The sequence below is a fragment of the Urtica dioica genome, chromosome 7 (assembly GCF_054948205.1).
Source record: "Urtica dioica subsp. dioica isolate 48M chromosome 7, U.dioica_male_clone48M_v1_H2, whole genome shotgun sequence".
NCBI classification, from domain to species: domain Eukaryota; kingdom Viridiplantae; phylum Streptophyta; class Magnoliopsida; order Rosales; family Urticaceae; genus Urtica; species Urtica dioica.
Window position 1 is genome coordinate 20705280 of NC_142762.1, and position 21886 is coordinate 20727165.

At 35.7% G+C, this 21886-nt stretch overlaps 1 protein-coding gene across 1 annotated transcript; it reads right to left on the bottom strand.

Moving 5' to 3' along the window:
* Positions 1–1010: 1010 nt before the first annotated feature.
* LOC149390372 (Ribosomal L18p/L5e family protein) lies at positions 1011–2305 on the bottom strand. The gene is made up of 2 exons (XM_089620539.1): positions 1986–2305; positions 1011–1527 (listed from the first exon to the last, which is right to left on the bottom strand). The coding sequence occupies exons 1-2, from the start codon at positions 2136–2138 to the stop codon at positions 1132–1134; spliced, it is 549 nt and encodes a 182-aa protein (XP_089476665.1). The 5' UTR covers positions 2139–2305; the 3' UTR covers positions 1011–1131.
* Positions 2306–21886: the final 19581 nt, after the last annotated feature.

Consider the following 21886-nt stretch of genomic DNA (forward strand, 5'->3'; position numbering starts at 1 on the left):
AAAAATCAATAAACAATTCAATCAACAATCCATTATAAAAAACTAGACCGAGATCCAACAATATAGATAAAATGAGAAAACCCCCAAAACTAACCTCATTTTTTTGTTGCTTTTTTTTTTTCCAGTGTGTTTTGGGCGAGGGCCTGGGATTTTCTTCGTCTTCGGCATCAGACGCCCAACTATGGGCTTCACCCTACGCCGAGGCTTCTTCGCGGATGTCTTCGTGGTTGGTTTGGGCGAAGTCGTCGTTTTTCTTTTCCGGGAGGATGGTGACCGCTTGGGTGAGGATTCCGACTCCTCTGATGCCTTCGATTTAGTCCGAGGACTCCTTCGCGTAACTAGTTCGGATTGTTGTTTGGGTTTCTAATCTTTCTTTATATCCATTTTAGACTAGGGTTTGTATTTGGGGGTTTCTTGGTTTCGGAGAAATAGAGCGCGAGCGCGATAGACATAGAGCGCGCAAGAGAGAGAGCGCGAGGATGAGAGCGAGACAAAATGAAGGTTATTTGGGGTTCGGCGGTTGTTTCGGAGATGAGCGAGAGAGGAAGTTGGGTTCGACGATGAAGTGGGAGGTGAGAGAAAGTTGAGACGGTTTAAATGAGAGAGAGAGAGAGAGAGAGAGAGAGAGAGAGAGAGAAAGTTGAGACGGTTTAAATGAGAGAGAGAGATGGAAATCGAATGAATGAGAAGGCGGGAACAGATAAGTGAGGAGAGTGAAAATGATAAGAATAAAAAATATGAGGGTAAAATGATAATTGTACAAATGAGTTAGTGACAATTTTTGCCAAATTATTATTTTGGTGGAAAATTGGAAAAAAGTTATTGTTTTGGTAATAGACGAGGCAATTTCCCTAAGTTATATTACATATTTTGAAGGGATTTGTGTCATATTTATTAGATAAATTTTGATTTCATTTCACGATTTTTTTCCCGGCATTTTTTTGTTAACACGTTCTTTGAAAAAAACAATGATTTGCTATAATGAATTATATTTCTGATTTTGTTTGCGATGAATTGCGAAACTTTATGTATCATATTGTAATATTGCTCATCGAAAAGTGCAGTAATAATTTAGGGACTATTTTGCACAACCAAGTTTTCATCCATAAGAATGTAACAGTAATGAACATTTCATACAATTATAATGCCATTCTCTTTGATGGTGTCGAGTACAATCCCGAGCCGACCCTCGATTCTCTCACCCTTCCTAGGCTCGTAGGCAATCGCATACACATCGGCTTCGATAGACCTCTCGGCAATCAAATTTCCAATGACTCTGCACGCATTTTCGTCGATGAGCGATGGCAAAGAGAACCTCAGATCCTTTGAATTCGTGGTCGCAACTGATACCACTTTGCTCGTCCCTCGGTGCATCACCTTTGCATGTACGAATTTCTTCGAGAAGAAAACGTTGAGCAAAAAGGGTCTCATGAACATGTCGGTTCTTTGCTTCCATGATTTCTTCGCGGGCTTTTTCGCAGCTTCGCCTCTAGATCGCCGTGTCCACGCCGCTTGTATGAAGCAATCCTACAAACAAATATATAAAAGAAATAAATAACTAAAAACTCTGGGACCTGCATCAAGTAGAAGTCTTTTAGCTTGCTCATGACATCTTCATATCAACAAAAACCGAAACATTTTCCAATAACAAAAAGATTTTAAAAATAATGTGAAATATTACAACGATTCAGTTCCAGATTACTCTTCACATTCTCATACTAAAAAAAAAAAAAAACAGACCTTAACGCTCAACAACTGAAATATATGAATGATATTTTGGAAAATCAAGTTATGTAATTTGAATTTCCCAATAAAGAGTATTAATATAGCTGAATCGGTAATGTTGTCATGTGATTCCGAGGAAAATATTAAGCACTAACTCCCACAATGCAATGTCCCCAAAACTTTTATCAAACACCTTGGCTACAAACGGGTCTTAGCACACAAGAGCATAAAAAATTCGATATGTGACAGAGAGTGTTTACCTTATACGGAGAGCGAGTGGAATTAGGAGGCTTGGCAACGGAGTTGAAAGAGACGGAGAGGGTGGGCAAGGAAGAAGACCATGAAAGCGAGGCCGGTTTGGGAGAGGGACATGGAAACGAGGCATTCAGCGACGAAGATATTTGTAGTGCCATGAAAGATCTCTACGAGTTTGAGTATTACTTTCGTCGGAGTGAGACCACGAGATGGCTTGGTCGGTCCGGTGGGATGTGGGGAGACTTTAGCTAGATGCCCTTGTGATTTTAAGAAAACAGCTTTTATCCTTCTTTTTTTGCTTCTTCTTATTCTTTTAATGTATTTTTCTTTCTTTCTTCAAGTTCACAGCTATAAATACAAGAGGGGCTTCGAATTCGACCATGTGTGACCCATTCTTAAGATAATTGAGAAATTTGCTGGTAACAGCTCAAATACTAAGTCCCCGGGTCGTAACCATCCTTAATCGTCATCATTTTCTACAAAGTCACCTGTAACCCCCGGTATGAATTCATTTGATCTTAACATGAATGATTAAGAAGACACTTGCAATTTATCTGGACGACCAATGGATGTAAAAAAAGCAAAGAGAAAACAAAAAGATACTGAATAATTTAAAAGGTTGATGGACAAAAATGAGAGTCTTGTCCGAACTATTAAAGATTCTAATATTGATAGAATTGAAGTTCAGAAACAAAAAAAAATGAACTTCGAAAGAAAAAGATTGAGCTAGCTCAAATGAAAGAAGAGAATAAAATTTTATTCATGAATTTGGATACTATATCCGACCCAAATATGCATGAATTTCTAGTAAAAGAAAAAGGAAAAATTATGCAAAAAAGAGCACAGGCGAACCAATATGAAGAACAAGGAGAAGGTTCCCAATATCATGGATCTCAATATCGAGCATCTAATTATCAACGAGATCAAGCTCAGGGAGATCAAACTCAAGGAGATCGAGATCAAGATTTTACTTAGTATTATAATTATCTTGACGGAACTGAAAATAATTTTCTCGGTTATTAAAATGTGTTTTAAGTATTTACTATGTCTTTTAAAATTATGTTATTGTTTTTATTTTATTTTGTGTGTTTAATTTAAACTTTGTAATCTGTGTTTAAATTTTTTATGTTTTACTTGAAGTTTATTTTAATGTGTTTTTTTGTAGTCAATTTATGAGTTTTGGTGTTTTATAAGTATTTATAGGGTTAATATATACATATATATATAATTAATGTTTAATGTGTTATTAAAAGGATTTAAAAAAAAAAGTTTTACCGTGTGATACAGTGCCAGTGCAAATATAGCGTGACGATGTATCATACTCTATATTTGGTGATGCAAATAGAGTGAGGTTGGAGCATATCACACTGCATATATAGTGGGATGCTGTGTGATAGGAGATGCTCTTAATAACGGTTTCATTAGAATTTATAAAGGGAAAGTGATATATATATATATATATATATATATATATATATATGTAGAAACTTTTAATTTTAAAAAATATTGAGTTTGTATCATTTGTTTAATAAAAATAATGAATTTATACATTAAAATAGATAACAGTGTCACATATATTTTTTTTAGTGAATTTTCATTGATATTGACTATAATATTTATATGGAAACTGTTGGGAATATTGCCCACTTGAAGATAATGCTTACTAAATTCGATAATAAAATTACTTTATTAGCATTATATGATTAGTGGGTTGAGTTCTAAACAATTAGAATCAATAACAACTATCTTCCATAGCCTCTGTATCTAACTGAGTCACGTGCTGGGCACCTGAGTTCGGGCGGTGTGCTAAAACATGGTCGATGACTGATATACGCCTGGAAAGCTATATCTAAAGTCATATATGTGGAACACATAGGTGAAGGCTGATCACTATGTGGGAGCATTCTACACTTGTGGTAAATGTACGACCTGGACAGGTCTTGGTATAGATGTGTCGTTTAAGGACCGTTACGACACACTAACCGAGGCCACTATGATGGTCACAATGAGACTTGATCTAAATCCTGAAGTGATCATGGACACTGGGTTATGTTACTGAGCTCTTTGACTCATTCGCTAAAAGGCTATTCATGCTAATCATAGCTTATGTCTTAGGAGTTTTCTCAGAGCATAATTCGAGTGGGAAGTGATTTACAGATACGGAATCCAGCCTTCCTGAAAGAAGGTTAATGTTCACTCACCCAATGGTTTATTCCAGAACCGATAGATTGCTAACACTTTCCAAGTAAGTAACGTTCGAAAGAATCTTTCGCTGGGGAAGCAACAATGCTTAGGGCTGATATGTATCAAGAGAAGTATAACGGAAAAATTGACTTCTATTGACACGGGTTGAACCTGGAGGATCTTGATCACGAATTGACTATATCAGTGGACACTCGTCACGATGAGTAAATATAATTCTAGTATAAAGGAGAGTTCAGTCTTGGCTTACAAGGTGGAGTATTTGACCAAGATTAGACGAATCGATGGACAAAAGAGAAATGACTATTTCGTCTTTTTCATCGGATTTGTTAAGCTTCTATTACTAGGTCCATAGTCCCCGATTCGGCTCTGATAAAGGCGGATAAGAACTTTCGTATAATAATGTTTATCATTATTAATCTCACTTGCTGTAATTGTGATTGACATCATTAATTCTGGAAAACGGGTATTCGCAGAATTAAATAAATATTTATGGTAGAATTGTTTATTTATTGTTTGATCAAGTAAATAAACAATTATTAATTATTTGTTTATTGTTGGACCAAGTAAATAAATAATTAATTGGGTTTTAAGCAATTGGGCCTTGCACACATGAAAAATTCGAATTAGGATTTTTGGCACTAGGGTTTGCGCAAATCTCATTGGCCGTGTGCCATCAAGTTCGAAATTTCAATATTGGTATTTACCAATATTTTCTCTTTAGTTGTTTAAATAAAGAAGGGAGAAAAATATAAGATATTGTCCTATATTTTCTCCTTATTTAAAGGAAAGTATTTAGGAGATTATTTAGGAGAATATTTAGGAGAATAATATATCTTCCTTTATTATCTCACTAAATAAATTATTCTCTATTTAAATAAAAGAATAATATCTCATAGATATTGATCTGATGGATGAGAGAAAAAGTAGGATTCACTTGTTGAGATCCAAGGGCCTAGATTAAATCCTCTAGTGTGAACACAATAAAAGGAAATAAAATATTCTGGAAGATTCCATGAATATCTCCTTTTACTACTATAAATAGGGGTTCATGAGATGGCAAAAATAAGCAATTATTTGATGAAAATTTCGTGCTCTCTAGCCTACCTTGGCCGAGCACTTCTGCCTCTCTTCCCCTCGGAAATTCGTTTCCATTCTTAGTAAAATAAGAGCGAGATCTCGAAACACCTAGTTTCGTGATCTAGTGAGATAAAGACTGTGTCCACTCATCTTTCTTATTCGTCTCGGAGATTACGTTTCGGAAGACTAAGGTGTCATCACATCGAGTCCTTGAAGGAGAGTTCCTTATTTGATCGTGTAGAGGCTTGTACGTTCAAGACGAAGACGGATTGTGAAAGCTTTCAGTTCGTGAGCCAAAAACTGTAAGTATTCGTTTTTCGCTCTAATCGGTTGCTTGATAAATATGCTCTCGTGAATTAAATTAATTAAACATAACTAGATCTTATTAATTATAGCCATAATTTAATTAGCTTATGATCAGCGTAATTAATTATTTTTCCGCATTAATATGGTTATATGGTGGAATCATCTCGAACGAGTCGCATCGGAGCGATCGTTCGTGTCCGATGCGAGCTCGATCCACCGACAAGTGGTATCAGAGCTAGATGTTATGATTAATTAATCGATTCGTTCTTGTAATTTATTTAAATATGGTTTGAATGAAATTATATGTGGATGTGAATTTCATGCAATTCAATATATGATATGTGAATTGTGATTCGTGGTTTGATCGTAGAATATTTGATTATCGCTTTTCTAGATTTTTGTAAACCCGAAATTCAAAGGGTATAGGTTTTATGTAATTATTATTATTATTATTGTTGTAATCCGATGGTGCGACGTTCTTATTCACGACGATCGGCGAGAGACGGACACACACCGAAGAAGCATGACGGACGAAGAAAGCCTCCACGACTACGCCACAAGAAAACTTGTCACAAAATTTTGTGACAAGTTTCGGCCGTCCTCTTCGTGCCGGGCCACGCCCTCGTTGCGGCGGCGGTCCGGTGCAGCCTCAAGTCTAATCTTGACCTAGGTCAAGATTAGAGGATTCATCCGGGCCTCAGCCCGGAAACCCTAGTGGGCCCACGAGCCCACTCATTAAAAAAAAAATTTAAGTTTTTAAATGTTTTATTTGATTAATTATATGGGCTGAGCCCTAATGATTTTTATTTAAAACATTACAAAATAAATGATTATGATATCGATTTATTTTAAATGGGACATTGGAATGGGTCCTTACTTAATTAATTTTTTCGATAAAAAACTAGAAAAATTAAATAATTTGATATTGATTTATTTTTCTAAGGGACATAAGAATGGGCCCAATTGAATCCATGGGCCGATGTGATTGGGCTCATCTTGATTTACTTTATAGAATCAAATAGGAAACGATCAATCCGAATCAAACCATTCTTGCATGCTCTTGCTTGTTTATTTAATTACTATGTCATGCTTGTATGCTATAACTTAGATCATGTATCGTATGTTAATGGTTGTCATGGGCTTTCATTCATTAAAATTGTCTAATTGGATTAGGATAGTTAATTAATGAATGAGTTGAACGGATCGGAGAGCTTTGTCACCAAGCCGATAAGAGGCTAAGCTGAGAGGTACTTAAGAAGACCTAGTGTCTCACCTTCTCTACTGGGAGCTTTTCCGTGATGGAATACTTTTAGGATAATCAAGACTAGATGTCACGAATTCCTAATCACTAAGCTATATCGAAACATCTATTTTTAAGGGTAGCTTAGAAACACTCGAGTTTTTAATATGACTTAGTTAACTTGAGTGGATCACCTAGATTAAAGTTAATGCTAGGAAAATTAAAATACTGAAAGTATATTGAGTCGTAGGTCTCCAACATTGACACAACACCGTGAGGATGAAAGATCCCCTCGTGACCGGCGGTTTTCTAAACATGGTGGTCAGTTTCATTCGGAAAGGCTTTTCTGATTCCAATACCAAGGTTGTGTCTCTGACGATATGTGGGAGGGTTGATCTCTGCGTGTACTAGTTACGCTAGTGCGTATGAGCTAGATTTCTTTCACTGAAATGTTGGGTTGACTCATGCATGAACCAACCGGTGGTTGCTCATGTGGCCAAAGATTCCTATAAAAATTGGTAGTTAGTGAGCATAGTTATGAAGGTGCATGTACTATGATTGCTCACTAATCTGAGATGGTTCTCATTTTCACTAGGTGCACTCCGTTACGTCACCAGAGTGAAACGGACTGTGGCTATTAGTCGAATTACCTTGGAATATAAAAACTGGGTTCTTTTGATTAGTATTTTATCCCGTGCATGTTTGCATTATAGTTTTTATTTCCTAAATTATATTGATAGTTGTTTCTTTTCATATTGTTAATAAATGTACTTTTATGTTTTTAGTAATCATGTCGAACCCTATTATGGCCCTGTTGTCGAAAGACGTCCTGACTGGAGATAACTTCCCTAAGTGGAAGTCGAATCTCAACGTTGTGCTTGTGAGTGGAAGCATTCGCTTTATCCTCACTGAAGATAGACCTCCTCTTCCTGCTCATGGTGCCTCGAAGAACTTGAGGGAGGACTATAACAAGTGGACTACTGCCAATAACAAGGCGGTGGCCTACATGCTCGCAAGCATATCTGATGCGTTGCGAACTAAGATGGAAGGGAAGGAGACCGCTATGGAGATCCTTGACTCGTTGCAACAAATGTTTGGGATGCAAAGCGAGCAAGCCTGCATTGAGCTCACCCGTAAGTGCACTAGCACTAGGATGACTGCGGGAACTCCGGTGAGGGATCATGTCATGAAGATGACTAACTACTTCACCGAAGCTGAACTCCATGGGGCACAGATGGATGAGGTTACTCAGGTGGGAATAATCCTGAATTCCCTTTCGAGTGACTTCATACAGTTTACGTCCAACTACATCATGAACAAGTTGACGTATGGACTGTCTCAGCTGTTGAATGAACTACAGACTTTCGAGTCTATCACTCGACATGGGAAGAACAAAGGGTCAGCTCTCTATGCTGACAAGAGTTCTTCGCCTAAAGCCAAGAAGAAGTTGACTTCTGGTGCTGAGTCATCTAAGGCACGTCCGAATACTTCAAAGGGGAAAGGTCCCGCTAAGAAGGAAAGGAAGAACTTCAAGAGAAGTGGAAAAGGAAAAGAAAAGAAGCGAGAAAGCATTGGTAAATGTCACCACTGCAACACTGAAGGCCATTGGAAGAGGCATTGTCCTTTGTACTTGGCTGAGCTTGAGAAAAACAAGAAGAATGCTGGTATGGTACCTTAAAATTCATGATTAAAGATATCCTAAAAATGTTTTGAGGATAATTATTCATGAGCATACTTCTTTTCTTGTTGCAGAGCAGATCTGATGGAGCACACATGTGTAGACGAGCTTGCTGAACAATGTCGGATTCGAGCCCGAATTGTAGAGAAGCTCATGCTCCGTTTGAAGATCTAATTTCCCGCTAGTTTTATTACTTTCATTTTTGGATTTATTTTTTGAACATGGGATGTGTCATTTAATAATCCGAGGTTTTCTGGATTGTAGCCTTTATGGCTATTCCAGAAAAAGATGAATCTTTCTTTCTTTATGTTTTATTACATTATTTATGAACACATGGTTGTGTCTTTAAATATTTCCTTCTATTGAATGCCTTGATTGCTTTTATGATATTTGAATATGCATGAATGCTTATGTCCTTATGAAAAAGATATAGAATATGAAGGTCACGTTTTTCCGTTCATATGCTATATAGAAGCACAATAAATAAATATAAATATTTTCTAAGTTATTATCTCTGTTAGAATTTAATTAGCTTTTATTGCTTCATTAAATTCTTATGTTGAATATGTTTTATTGTTTAAGAACTATTTAGAGCTTTGAAAGCGTCTAAATAATTATTACCATTATTCGACAATGACTTGTGCGAATAATAAGTAATAAAGGAGACACAACTAAGAGTTAGTGTTGATGATGAATTAAATTAGTGGGAGCTTCCTTAATTGGAACCTAGTCACTAATATTCGTATTGATTGAGTGGGAGCATCCTTGAATGTAACCTAGTCACTCTAGATTTATTGATTGAGTGGGAGCATCCTTAATTGGAACCTAGCCAGTCTAAAATTCAATAATCGAGTAGGAGCATCCTTAGCTTGAACCTAGCTACTCTTATTCATTGACATAGTGGGAGCATCCATAAATGGAACCTAGCCACTAAATAACCAATATTATTGAGTGGGAGCATCCTTAATTGGATTATAGTCACTATTGTTCAATAAAAGAGTGAGAGCTTTCTTTAATGAAATCTAGCCATTTGTTGTTCAATAAATAGCAACATCCTTCACAGGATTAAACCCATCATTGAAGATGGCATCCTTAACCGGAATGTATATGCTATTATTCAATAATTAAAGTGAAAGAGTAATCAATGATTACCTTGCCACATAAATCAATGAATTGAAAAGAAGGATAATTTTGAATTATCTTGTCGTTAAAATCAATAATATAGTGGGAGCATCCTAGAATGGATCCTTGTCACTCTCATCAACAATAAACTTTCCTTAAATGGAAAGACATGATCTTGAGATATCACTCTCGATCATACTAACTTGTCTGAAAGTTATTAGCCCATATTTAATAGATCTACATGTTAAGCTATTAGCTTAAAGGAATATAGAGATCTATAAAAGGATTAATGAAATAGTTTAAGCTTTAATAAGCTATAAGGTAAGGGATTAAGCCCTTAAGGAGAGACATTATCATCAATGATACTCTTCTTTCTGATACCACGAACCACTTCATTAGGGATCTTCAAAATTGAAGATGAGCTGTCCTTTGAGGATGAAGTTCCAATAACATGAAGACATGGATCGAAGTAGTTATACTACTAAACTTTTTGAAATATGAAAGGTAGATCCTAAGTACTTAACAAACTAATCATGATTGTACATGGATGTTTGTTATAATCAATTTTTTGAGAATGATTGATAAGTGTAGCTCCTAAACAAATGTCACGAATAAAGTCATTACTATTATAGTTCTAGACCTTATTGTGACACAAGTAAATTGACTGAGCTAACTGTTTCTAAAATTAAATTTAGAAACGACATGCTCGTTCCATTATGTCTCAAACATACTTATTGATATAAGGTATGAGCTCAATGTTGAGGCTATCAACATTGTCTTTAAAAGGACTAATAATTAGACCTTAGACAATGTCGTATTTCCGAGAATAACTACATGTGTTGTAAACACTGTAATTTCTGGAAATAGTGAGATACTTAGTTATTTAAATATAGTAAATCCTTAAAGTCCTGTGTATATATTGAATATGAACACGAAAAACAAGGATGAACTATAAATAACCTAGTAATGGAAATAGGTCAATAAAGTTTTTATTTAAACACGTTCAATAAATCACACTATAGTAAGTGGTGATGAGATCAAACCATGCAATGGTGCAACCTGTTTTGGCACCAAAGGGATGTACACCTTGATAGGGAGACTTGTTATCTTTAGATATAAAGTCTGGTGTATAATCTAAAGGTATGCGAAGTGTTAATTTGTTCTAAAGTAAATTTATTTACTATGAACAAATTGACTTGACCTTAAATGGTAAGTCAATCACTTGCAAAAATGCATGAACTAGAATAATATGAAAATGGGACGTATGTCAGATCGACATAAATGATAGAGTATAGATAAAATGGGAATCTCAATCCTGGGTCAAAGTCTAAACCGTCTATAATGATGGCAAAGAATTAAATTGGCTGAAGGAAACTTATCTTCTCTGGTCAAAGTGGGAGATTGTTGGGAATATTGCCCACTTGAAGATAATGCTTACTAAATTCGATAATAAGATTACTTTATTAGCATTATATGATTAGTGGGTTGAGTTCTAAACAATTAGAATCAATAACAACTATCTTCCATAGCCTCTGTATCTAACTGAGTCACGTGCTGGGCACCTGAGTTCGGGCGGTGTGCTAAAACATGGTCGATGACTGTTATACGCCTGGAAAGCTATATCTAAAGTCATATATGTGGAACACATAGGTGAAGGCTGATCACTATGTGGGAGCATTCTACACTTGTGGTAAATGTACGACCTGGACAGGTCTTGGTGTAGATGTGTCGTTTAAGGACCGTTACGACACACTAACCGAGGCCACTATGATGGTCACAGTGAGACTTGATCTAAATCCTGAAGTGATCATGGACACTGGGTTATGTTACTGAGCTCTTTGACTCATTCGCTAAAAGGCTATTCATGCTAATCACAGCTTATGTCTTGGGAGTTTTCTCAGAGCATAATTCGAGTGGGAAGTGATTTACAGATACGGAATCCAGCCTTCCTGAAAGAAGGTTAATGTTCACTCACCTAATGGTTGATTCCAGAACCGCTAGATTGCTAGCACTTTCCAAGTAAGTAACGTTCGAAAGAATCTTTCGCTGGGGAAGCAACAATGCTTAGGGCTGATATGTATCAAGAGAAGTATAACGGAAAAATTGACTTCTCTTGACACGGGTTGAACCTGGAGGATCTTGATCACGAACTGACTATATCAGTGGACACTCGTCACAATGAGTAAATATAATTCTAGTATAAAGGAGAGTTCAGTCTTGGCTTACAAGGTGGAGTATTTGACCAAGATTAGACGAATCGATGGACAAAAGAGAAAGGACTATTTCGTCTTTTTCATCGGATTTGTTAAGCTTCTATTACTAGGTTCATAGTCCCCGATTCGGCTCTGATAAAGGCGGATAAGAACTTTCGTATAATAATGTTTATCATTATTAATCTCACTTGCTGTAATTGTGATTGACAACATTAATTATGGAAAACGGGTATTCGCAGAATTAAAAAAATATTTATGGTAGAATTGTTTATTTATTGTTTGATCAAGTAAATAAACAATTATTAATTATTTGTTTATTGTTGGACCAAGTAAATAAATAATTAATTGGGTTTTAAGCAATTGGGACTTGCACACATGGAAAATTCGAATTAAGATTTTTGGCACTAGGGTTTGCGCAAATCTCCTTGGCCGTGTGCCATCAAGTTCGAAATTTCAATATTGGTATTTACCAATATTTTCTCTTTAGTTGTTTAAATAAAGGAGAGAGAAAAATATAAGATATTGCCCTATATTTTCTCCTTATTTAAAGGAAAGTATTTAGGAGAATATTTAGGAGAATAATATATTCTCCTTTATTATCTCACTAAATAAATTATTCTCTATTTAAATAAAAGAATAATATCCCATAGATATTGATCTGATGGATGAGAGAAAAAGTAGGATTCACTTGTTGAGATCGAAGGGCCTAGATTAAATCCTCTAGTGTGAACACAATAAAAGAAAATAAAATATTCTGGAAGATTCCATGAATATCTCCTTTTACTACTATAAATAGGGGTTCATGAGAAGACAAAAATAAGAAATTATTTGATGAAAATTTCGTGCTCTCTAGCCTACCTTGGCCGAGCACTTCTGCCTCTCTTCCCCTCGGAAATTCGTTTCCATTCTTAGTAAAATAAGAGCGAGATCTCGAAACACCTAGTTTCGTGATCTAGTGAGATAAAGACTGTGCCCACTCATCTTTCTTATTCGTCTCGGAGATTACGTTTCGGAAGACTAAGGTGTCATCACATCGAGTCCTTGAAGGAGAGTTCCATATTTGATCGTGTGGAGGCTTGTACGTTCAAGACGAAGACGGATTGTGAAAGCTTTCAGTTCGTGAGCCAAAAACTGTAAGTATTCGTTTTTCGCTCTAATCGGTTGCTTGATAAATATGCTCTCGTGAATTAAATTAATTAAACATAACTAGATCTTGTTAATTATAACCATAATTTAATTAGCTTATGATCAGCGTAATTAATTATTTTTTCGCATTAATATGGTTATATGGTGGAATCATCTCGAACGAGTCGCATCGGAGCGATCGTTCGTGTCCGATGCGAGCTCGATCCACCGACATAAACCTCATATTACTCTTATTCATATGCACTCTACATATAATTTATTGGAAAAAGAAAAAACAAACAAGAATCACTAGATGATGGAGAATAAAATCAGATAAAAAGGGTAAAAATCGACAGTCTATAGTCAACAAAATCACTGATTCGACAGTCAAATTCTGGACTCAGAGTTGCAATTCGAACATCGAAGAAAACCATTGGAAAATATGAGCTTTATTAATCTATTTCGATTTAGGGCTATTTTTATTTCAAAATTTGGAATTTGGGGGTTGGAATACTGATTTTGGATTTGGTTCAATTTCTTTTATCAGAGTTAGCATTAATTAAAAAAGTTAATAAAATGAATATTTGTGACATTGTTATCTATTTTAGGGGTATAATTTCATCATTTTAATCAAAATAAAAGTACAAATTCGACATTTTCAAAAATTAAAAGTTAAACTCGACATTTCACTTAAACATAAGGTATATATGTGTTATTTTCTCATTTATAAATAATAAATTACTTCATTCTTTACTCTTTAAATTATTTATATATACGATTTAATTTTATTTTGTTTTTCTATATATGAGTGCTCGTGTTAGAAAGTAAATGTATTTGTAAGTGCTTATGTTAGAAAGAAAATGGATTTGTACAGATCTAGTGATCTCAATGTTTCTATATAAGTGCTCATGTTAGAAAGAAAATAGATTTGTACAGATATAGTGATCTCAATGTTTTTTTTTTTTTTTTTTTACCAAAATCAATTTAAGTATAATTTAGGATGGGCTATGTATATAGCTCAAACAGCCATCTATTTTAAAATTATAGCTCAACTATTAACATAATTAAGAAAATAGCAAATCTGTTATAATAATATTTCAATATTCCAATAATATCCTTAAGGGTTATTATTATTAAATGCAAAAGTAAATAATATTAACTGTCATCTCCCCCGTCTCCGGCGCTGGAATCGGAGTTTTCATAAAAGTTTCAAACGGCGAAATCTCAACCTTAGCTTCAAATCCGAACGCCGCCGTTAACTGGATTGCCTCCAACGTTGCTCCATTCTCCGGCAAAGTATCGCTCATCTACGTCGAAAATGAGGTCTTGACATTCAGCGACGAAACTCTCAAATCTCAGCTTCTTCCAGCGATTTCAAGAGTGGACTTGCGACCTTCAAATGGTCGGATCGGTGCAGCCGCGAGACTCGCTGATGTTCAAAACGTTTCCAGAGGAGGATCGTCACAGTTAATCGAATTAATCTTCACAGTTAATCCGATTAACTATCACAGTTAATATGCAAAACTAGACTTGCGACTTTCGAACGGCCGGATAGGCGCAACTGCGAGACTCACCGATATTCGAAATCGTTTTCGGAAGAGGTCCGTCACAGTTAATCAGATTAACCGTGATAGTTAATCAAGATTAACTGTGACAATTAACGCACCTCCATTGTCGACCCGAGCGACAACCACGTCGGAATCAACCTCGGAATCACCGGTGAGGAGACCCGGTGCGAGCTTCTCTGGAAGGGACACGAGGCGGTGGCGATCGAGTCCGAAGCTCCTTCTTCAGCGCCGACGACGGCGAGTCTCCCACGAAGATCTAGTGGATCGCAGAGGAAGATTGTGGTGTGGTGTTTGGGTGTTTGAGATTGGGTGTGGTGAGAGAATGGTATGTTTGGGACTTTAATCAATGTTGATATCTATTAAAATAAATTGATAGTTTGGCTGCTATTTTAATCTCCCCTCCTAATAAAGGCTAGATTCTAATAAATCTCTATAATTTAAGACATATTTATTAGTGGGCCCTGTAAATAAATATAAATATACTTTTGTCTTTAATTTTTCTACAAAATATACTCACTTCTCACGTTTTCCCTACAAAGACTTCAAAAAAATAAAAAATCATTTAAAAACTTTTCATTTCCTTCGGTCAAACTCTCTCTCTACGTTCTCACTCTCTCTCCTCTTTCTCTGTCTCTCACTTGGCGAAAACAAAAGGAAAAAATTGTCGATCCACAACCGTTCGCGCTGATGATAAACACAGGTATCTAATCATTATTTATTCTTGGTATCGAAACCCTATTTATATTTGTATTTCCCTATTTCTTCTATGTTCCATGTCTTGATGTTCTAAAACCTAAATCGAAGAATGACGAAGGGAAAAAAGTTTCGCTGGTTCAGAGGAGTCCTAGGATGAAGAAGGGTATTGATGCGCCGTCGTCCTAAAAAAAGGGAAAAGAAAGACATCGTTGACTCCCGCAAATTTAGGTGCAAAACGTTTGAAGAAGGCATTGTCATAATCACCATTGTCGTTGGATATTGAAGCATCGAAGTTCGAAGTAAAGGTTTGAAAGTGATTGTCCTCTGGAAATAAGGTAAATCTTTTTGAATTTAGGTAATTTGTTGATTGCATGCGTACTTTGTTATTTGGGTACTTTGTTGATTGCATGCCTGATTACAACTTGGGGATATTTGTATGTAAACAAGTTAAGGTATTTGTGGAGAAAGAAGTCTCCAATTTTTGTAACTGCATACATACAAGTCTACAACGTGTGTAATTGTGGACATACAAGTCTACAATTTTGAATATTATATACTTATATGTCTACAGTATCAATAATTGTAAACTTGTTTGTCTATAATGACTACAATTGTAGAAATGTATGTTACAATTACATAAAATACAATTGTAGATATGTATGTTTACTTTTACATAAAATCATTGATGTTTGTTGACATAAGCATGGATTTGTCAGAGTTATCCTTGAAGACGAGATATTCGACCACAACTTCAGCTTCTTTGGCTCACTGAACAAGTAGCAAGTGTTCTTGACTTTCCTCTTAAGGTCTATTCATTTTGTTCTTAGTAAATCAATTTACTTTAGAACATTATAACACTTTGCATGCTTCAAACTATACACCAGACTTCATATCTAAAGATACGAAGTTACCCTATTCGTTGGTGTACATCTATTGGTGCCTTCAACAATTTGCACTGTTGCATGCTCAGATCTCATCACCACTAACCATAGTGTGATTAAATATGTTTCAATAAGAACTTTATTGACTTCTTCCATTAGTTAGTTATTTATTGTGCATCCTTGTTAGTCAAGTCATATTCAATATACATGACTTTAAGGATTTACAGCTAAGTAATTAAGTATCTCACTATTTCCATAATATTACATTGTTTAAAACACTCATTAGTATTCTCGAAAATTTGACGTTGTCACAAAGGCTAATTTATAGTCCACTTATTGAAAATGTCATTAGCCTAAACTTTGAGCTTACACCTTATCACAATAAGTATGTTTGAGACATTTATGGAACAAGCTTGTCGTTTCTAAACCTCAAGTTTCATAATTGATTTAGCTCAGTCAATCGTGTCATCATTAAGTCTAATACACAACGGTAATAACTTTCTTAATGACGCATGTATAATAATAACACATATCGTGTTGTCAATGGTGCCCACAAGAAGAGTTGTAGTCTTTACTTATGTACATTTGATGTAATATAGTCTCACGAAGACTCTTGCTTGTAACTGCTTATTTATTAATAAAAGTTGAAACGTTCATTCATTCTTCCTTGTCTGAAGCTTTAGGATAAAACCTTAGTCTTTAGTCCATAAACAAACCTAACAACATATAAAGAGACAAATGTAGATTTCATGAACAAACTCTTCATGGTTTGCTTAAAACAATATATTCACAATATAAAGATCAAAGGACAATTGATCTCAGTATGATTGTTAGGAGAATCTATGCTGTCTGGTTATGAGACATTGAGAGTTGGTATATTCCAAAGGTACTGAATTGACCAGTGCACTTCTAGAGACAAGATAAGAACAAACCGTTTAACCTCTTATGTCTCGAAGTCACTACGTATGAATTGCATCATGCTTACCTAAATCATGTAATGAGACATGTCATTTCATAGCTTACGTACTCTTATTTGAAAAAGGCAGAGTTCGTATTCACTATGTGATTATTAACAAGACCTATTGGTGGAGTACTAAGTTATGAAGATGTCATGAGTAACTTTGTGAAGATCTCATAGATATGGAATTCATGTACAAGATTGCTGAAATGCAATGTATATCACCTCATGCTTTGTTCCTTTGCTTGTGAATAAATGAACTGGCCAGTGTCCAAATTGAGTCATGACTCTTTTGGATGAATCAATGTGACTTGTTAGCTCCTTGTAAATACATTGTTTCTAACTTATTCACAAGCGACAAATGAGTTGAGGAAATAACAGCTAGAATGGTAAAATGGTAATTTTGTAAATCCCGACTAGCTGATGATATTCATGAAGGGCAAACATAGATAATATTCAGTTGGTTCACTCATCACAATTAAGTTGAATTCTTGAGTAGAAAATTAATTCATTTGAACCGAGAGATTCTCAGTGTCAAGTCTTTAGTGGAGTAAGTTGACATTAAGCTAAACTAGAAAAATGTTTGTGAACTTTTGAGTCCAAGTATTTTAGCTCAAGCTTTGTTTATTTCGATCCATGAGGTTACTATCACAAATCACATCGAGAATGAATAGTTAAACTAGAAGCTAAGTCAAAACAAGAACGAGACAAGTTTTATGAAAATTGTCTAAAGGGTATTTTGTCATTTTGGACATAGGACGAAGGAATGTCAATAAATTTTTTGACATTGTCATATGATGACAAATGAAACTATATCACACGGTTAGGTTAAAGTTAATTGGAGCATCTCACCTGAGGAGGGTAGCTTGTACAAAACTATCTTACTTAGCGGCGTTCTCAAGAATCATAAAGTGATGTCCTCGATGGTGACTGCAAGCAAGTCTTGGGATCATAGCTAGAAAGCGAGTAAAGTTTGTAACTGCTTCATTTTCTCATGAACATACTCCTAGCCGCTCCATCTTACACCAATATCCCGAACATGTCCTTCGTTAGGATTGTGGAAGATCAACTTTTCTGGTTTTCATTATCCGCTTTGAGTATAGGCGTATGAGTGTCTGCCTGTACTGACCTCTCTCAACTTGTGCGAAAAAGTGTCTGAAACAGTGCTACCACTAATGCGGCCCTGGAAATCTAATAATCATGTCTTGTAGTCAACTTTATAGAGTATTCGTTTTCAAGAGGATGTAGTTTTCAAGCCACTTGTCGATGAAGTGGTTGATAAATCCCTAAGAAGAAGAAGCTGAAGCAGAACCATGTCGTATAGGTCAGTAATTTTTCGGTCTATAACACGTACAACAGGGTCCAGTACTTTAAGCGAGGATTTAGATGTCAGTAATTTTATACTTGAGATTTATTCTCGTCCTGGATAATCGATTCGGGAACAACTAATCATGTTTGTTCATCTTTACAGATGTTTGATTCACGGACATAACTGAAAGACGACGAGCTCGTTCATAGAATAGAGAACAAATAGTACGTCACGGCTAAAGCAGTGGGAGTTGTGCGTCTTAATTTTGGAAATAAATATTTGATTTTGGATTCAGTTTATTTTATTACTAGGTTGAGTAGAAACCTTAATTCAATTTCTGAATTATCAAAACAAAAATATTCTTTGTCTGTGAATGATGATTCGATTAGTGTTTCATATGATGGAAGAATAATTTGTTATGCTCTTTTATACAATGGTTTATATGTTTTGACCCTTGAATTAAATTGTTCATTTAATGTTGAAATGTTTAAAGTAGCTAAACTCACATCTAATAAAAGAATTAAAGTATCTAGTGATGAACAAACCTATTTATGGCACTTGAGATTTGGTCATATAAGTATAGAGAGGTCGGAGAGGTTATCAAGGCTTGGACCGTTGAAACACCTTAAAGTGGGAACTTTACCTGTTTGTGAATCCTGTATAGGAGGAAAAATGATCAAGAGATCTTTTACCGAAAAAGGATTAAGAGCCACCGAACCACTCCAACTAGTTCATTCTGACGTCTGCAGACCTATGAGTGAACCTGCGAGAGGCGGTTATGAATATTTAACCACTTTCACTAGCGATTATTCTAGATATGGTTACATTTAATGCATCAAAAATCTGAAACTTTTGACAAGTTTAAGGAATATCGTGCATGTTTTGAAAACCATTAGGTAAGACTGTTAAGTCCTTTTGATCTGATCGGGGAGGCGAGTTCTTAGATATTGAGTTTACCAATTATTTACTAGAACATGAGATTGTGTCGCAGCTATCGGCTCCTGATAACCCACAACAAAATGGAGTTGCTGAAAGGAGAAATAAAACTCTATTAGACATGGTAAGATCCATGATTAGCTACTCTTCACTTTCTGCATCTTTCTTGGGTTATGCATTAAGAACTGCAATGTATATCTTGAACAAAGTTCCTACGAAATCAGTATCCAAAACACCCAAGAAATTGTGAGACGGAGCACATACTAGCTTGCGTCATTTTCAAATATGGGGTTGTCTTCCTCATGTCTTGAAAAAGAAATTGAGTAAACTGGAACAAAGAACAAACGTATGTTTCTTTGTTGAATATCCAAAAGGGACAAAATGGGGTATATTTTATGATCCTATTGATAGGAATACTTTCGTTTCTTCTCATGCTACTTTTCTTGCAGATGATTATGTTAAAGCTTTTAAACCACGTAGCAAGATTATGTTGTCAATGGTGCCCACAAGAAGAGTAGTAGTCTTTCTTTATTTATGTACATTTGATGTAATAAAGTCTCACGAAGACTCTTGCTTGTAACTGCTGAATTATTAATAAAAGTTGAAACGTTCATTCACTCTTCCTTGTCTGTTTGAAGCTTTATGATAAACTATAGTCTTTAGTCCTTAAACAAACCTAACAACAAATGAAGAGTCAAATATAGATTTGCATGAACAAACTCTTCATGGTTTTCTTAAAACAGTTTATTCGCAATCTAAGGGTCTAAGGGCTATTGATCCCAGTATGATTGTTAGGAGAATCTATGATGTCTGGTTATGAGACATTGAGAGTTGGAGACTCCATAGTACTCCTAGGTATCTTCTGAAGGTACTGAATTGACCAATGCACTTCTAGAGACAGAATAAGAACAAACCATTTAACCTCTTATGTCTCGAAATCACTACGTATGAATTGCATCGTGCTTACCTGAATCCTAAAATGAGAGATGTCATTACATAGCTTACGTATTCTCATTTGAGAAAGTAGAGTTCTAGATTCACTATGTGATATGGACATGACCTGTTGGTGAAGTACTAAATTATGAAGATGTCATGAGTAACTTTGTGAAGATCTCATAGATATGAAATTCATGTACAAGATTGCTGAAATGCAATGTATATCACCTCATGCTTTGTTCCTTGGAATATGAATAAATGAATTGGCGAGTGTCCAAATTGAGTCATGACTTTTTTGGATGAATCAATGTGACTTGTTAGCTCCTCGTCAATACATTGTTTCTAACTTATTTACAAGCGACTAAAGAGTTGAGGAAATAACAGCTAGAAGGGTAAAATGATAATTTTGTAAATCCCGACTAGCTCAATTCATGAAGGGTAAACATGGATAATATTCAGTGGATCAACTCATCAATTAAACATGGGCTTTTCTTATATTGTCATGAACAAATAAAGAAACATCTAGAAGCTTGTTCAAGAGCCCCAAAACTGTGGCCATCATAGAAGAGAAAGAGAATTTATTATATGAATTGATGTATGAAGATACTTGCCAAAAGAAAAAGAGGAAACAAATTTCTTCTACAAGGAAAGGTAATTTTCGGCCAACTAAGGAGCAAACAAATGAGGAAACAAATCCAAGGTGTCATGAAGACCATGTTGGACGTCCAAATGGGTAGAGAAGAGGAAATAAGATTTGCTCATGAATATTTGATATTCTATAGAAAAGAGGAAACTACCTTTTGAAGGTAATCCCCCTCCTATAAATACCCCACCTCATTCATAACTCACAACACACAATTTTGAGATTGAGAGCCTCTCTCTCTTCCTTGCGGCCGCCCCTCTCTCTCTCTCTAGAATTCCCTTTTCGTTTTTGTTTTTGGCACCTAGGTCCACATTTGACCTAGCGTTTTCTTTTAGCTCTTCGACTCTAAGACTTGTTCTTGGGTCGTCGTGTTTAAAAGTGCTCACACACTAAATCCTTCTTCCCTCGAGTGATTCACGTGATAGAAACTTTCGTGGTTACTCGAATTCCCGAAGAACGAAGAAAGGCGAGCTACGCGGGGAGACAAGCAATTCAACCTCCACAAGCTTCTCAACGATCAAGCTACGTAAATGTTAGTAAACGAGCAATTGCTCTTCAATAGTTTTAATTTTAAAATAACATGTGCTTGCTCTTTGTCTAGGTTAGTAAAAATCTTTTTTACTTGTTTAAAGAAATTTTTATATTCCGTTGCTTGAAGAAGCATTAAACTTTTCTTAATCCTAGATCTATTCCAACAGATTATACTTGAGGAGACGATAAGACCTACCCTTACGATTAACATCGAAAGGGAACCTTCTCCACATACAATAGTTTAGAGAGTGGGAGATGAAGAAGAAAATACAAATACTTGTCCAAATGTTTCATATCCTCGTCATAGTGGAAGGGTCTCTAGAGAGCCTGACCGATATCTTGGCTTTGAAGCAAACGCCACTGCATTGGATGCGAACGATGATGACCCGGTGTCATATAAAGATGCCATGGTCAACTCGGACAAAGATATATGGCTAGACATCATGAATCAAGAGATGGAGTCAATGCACTCAAACTCAGTC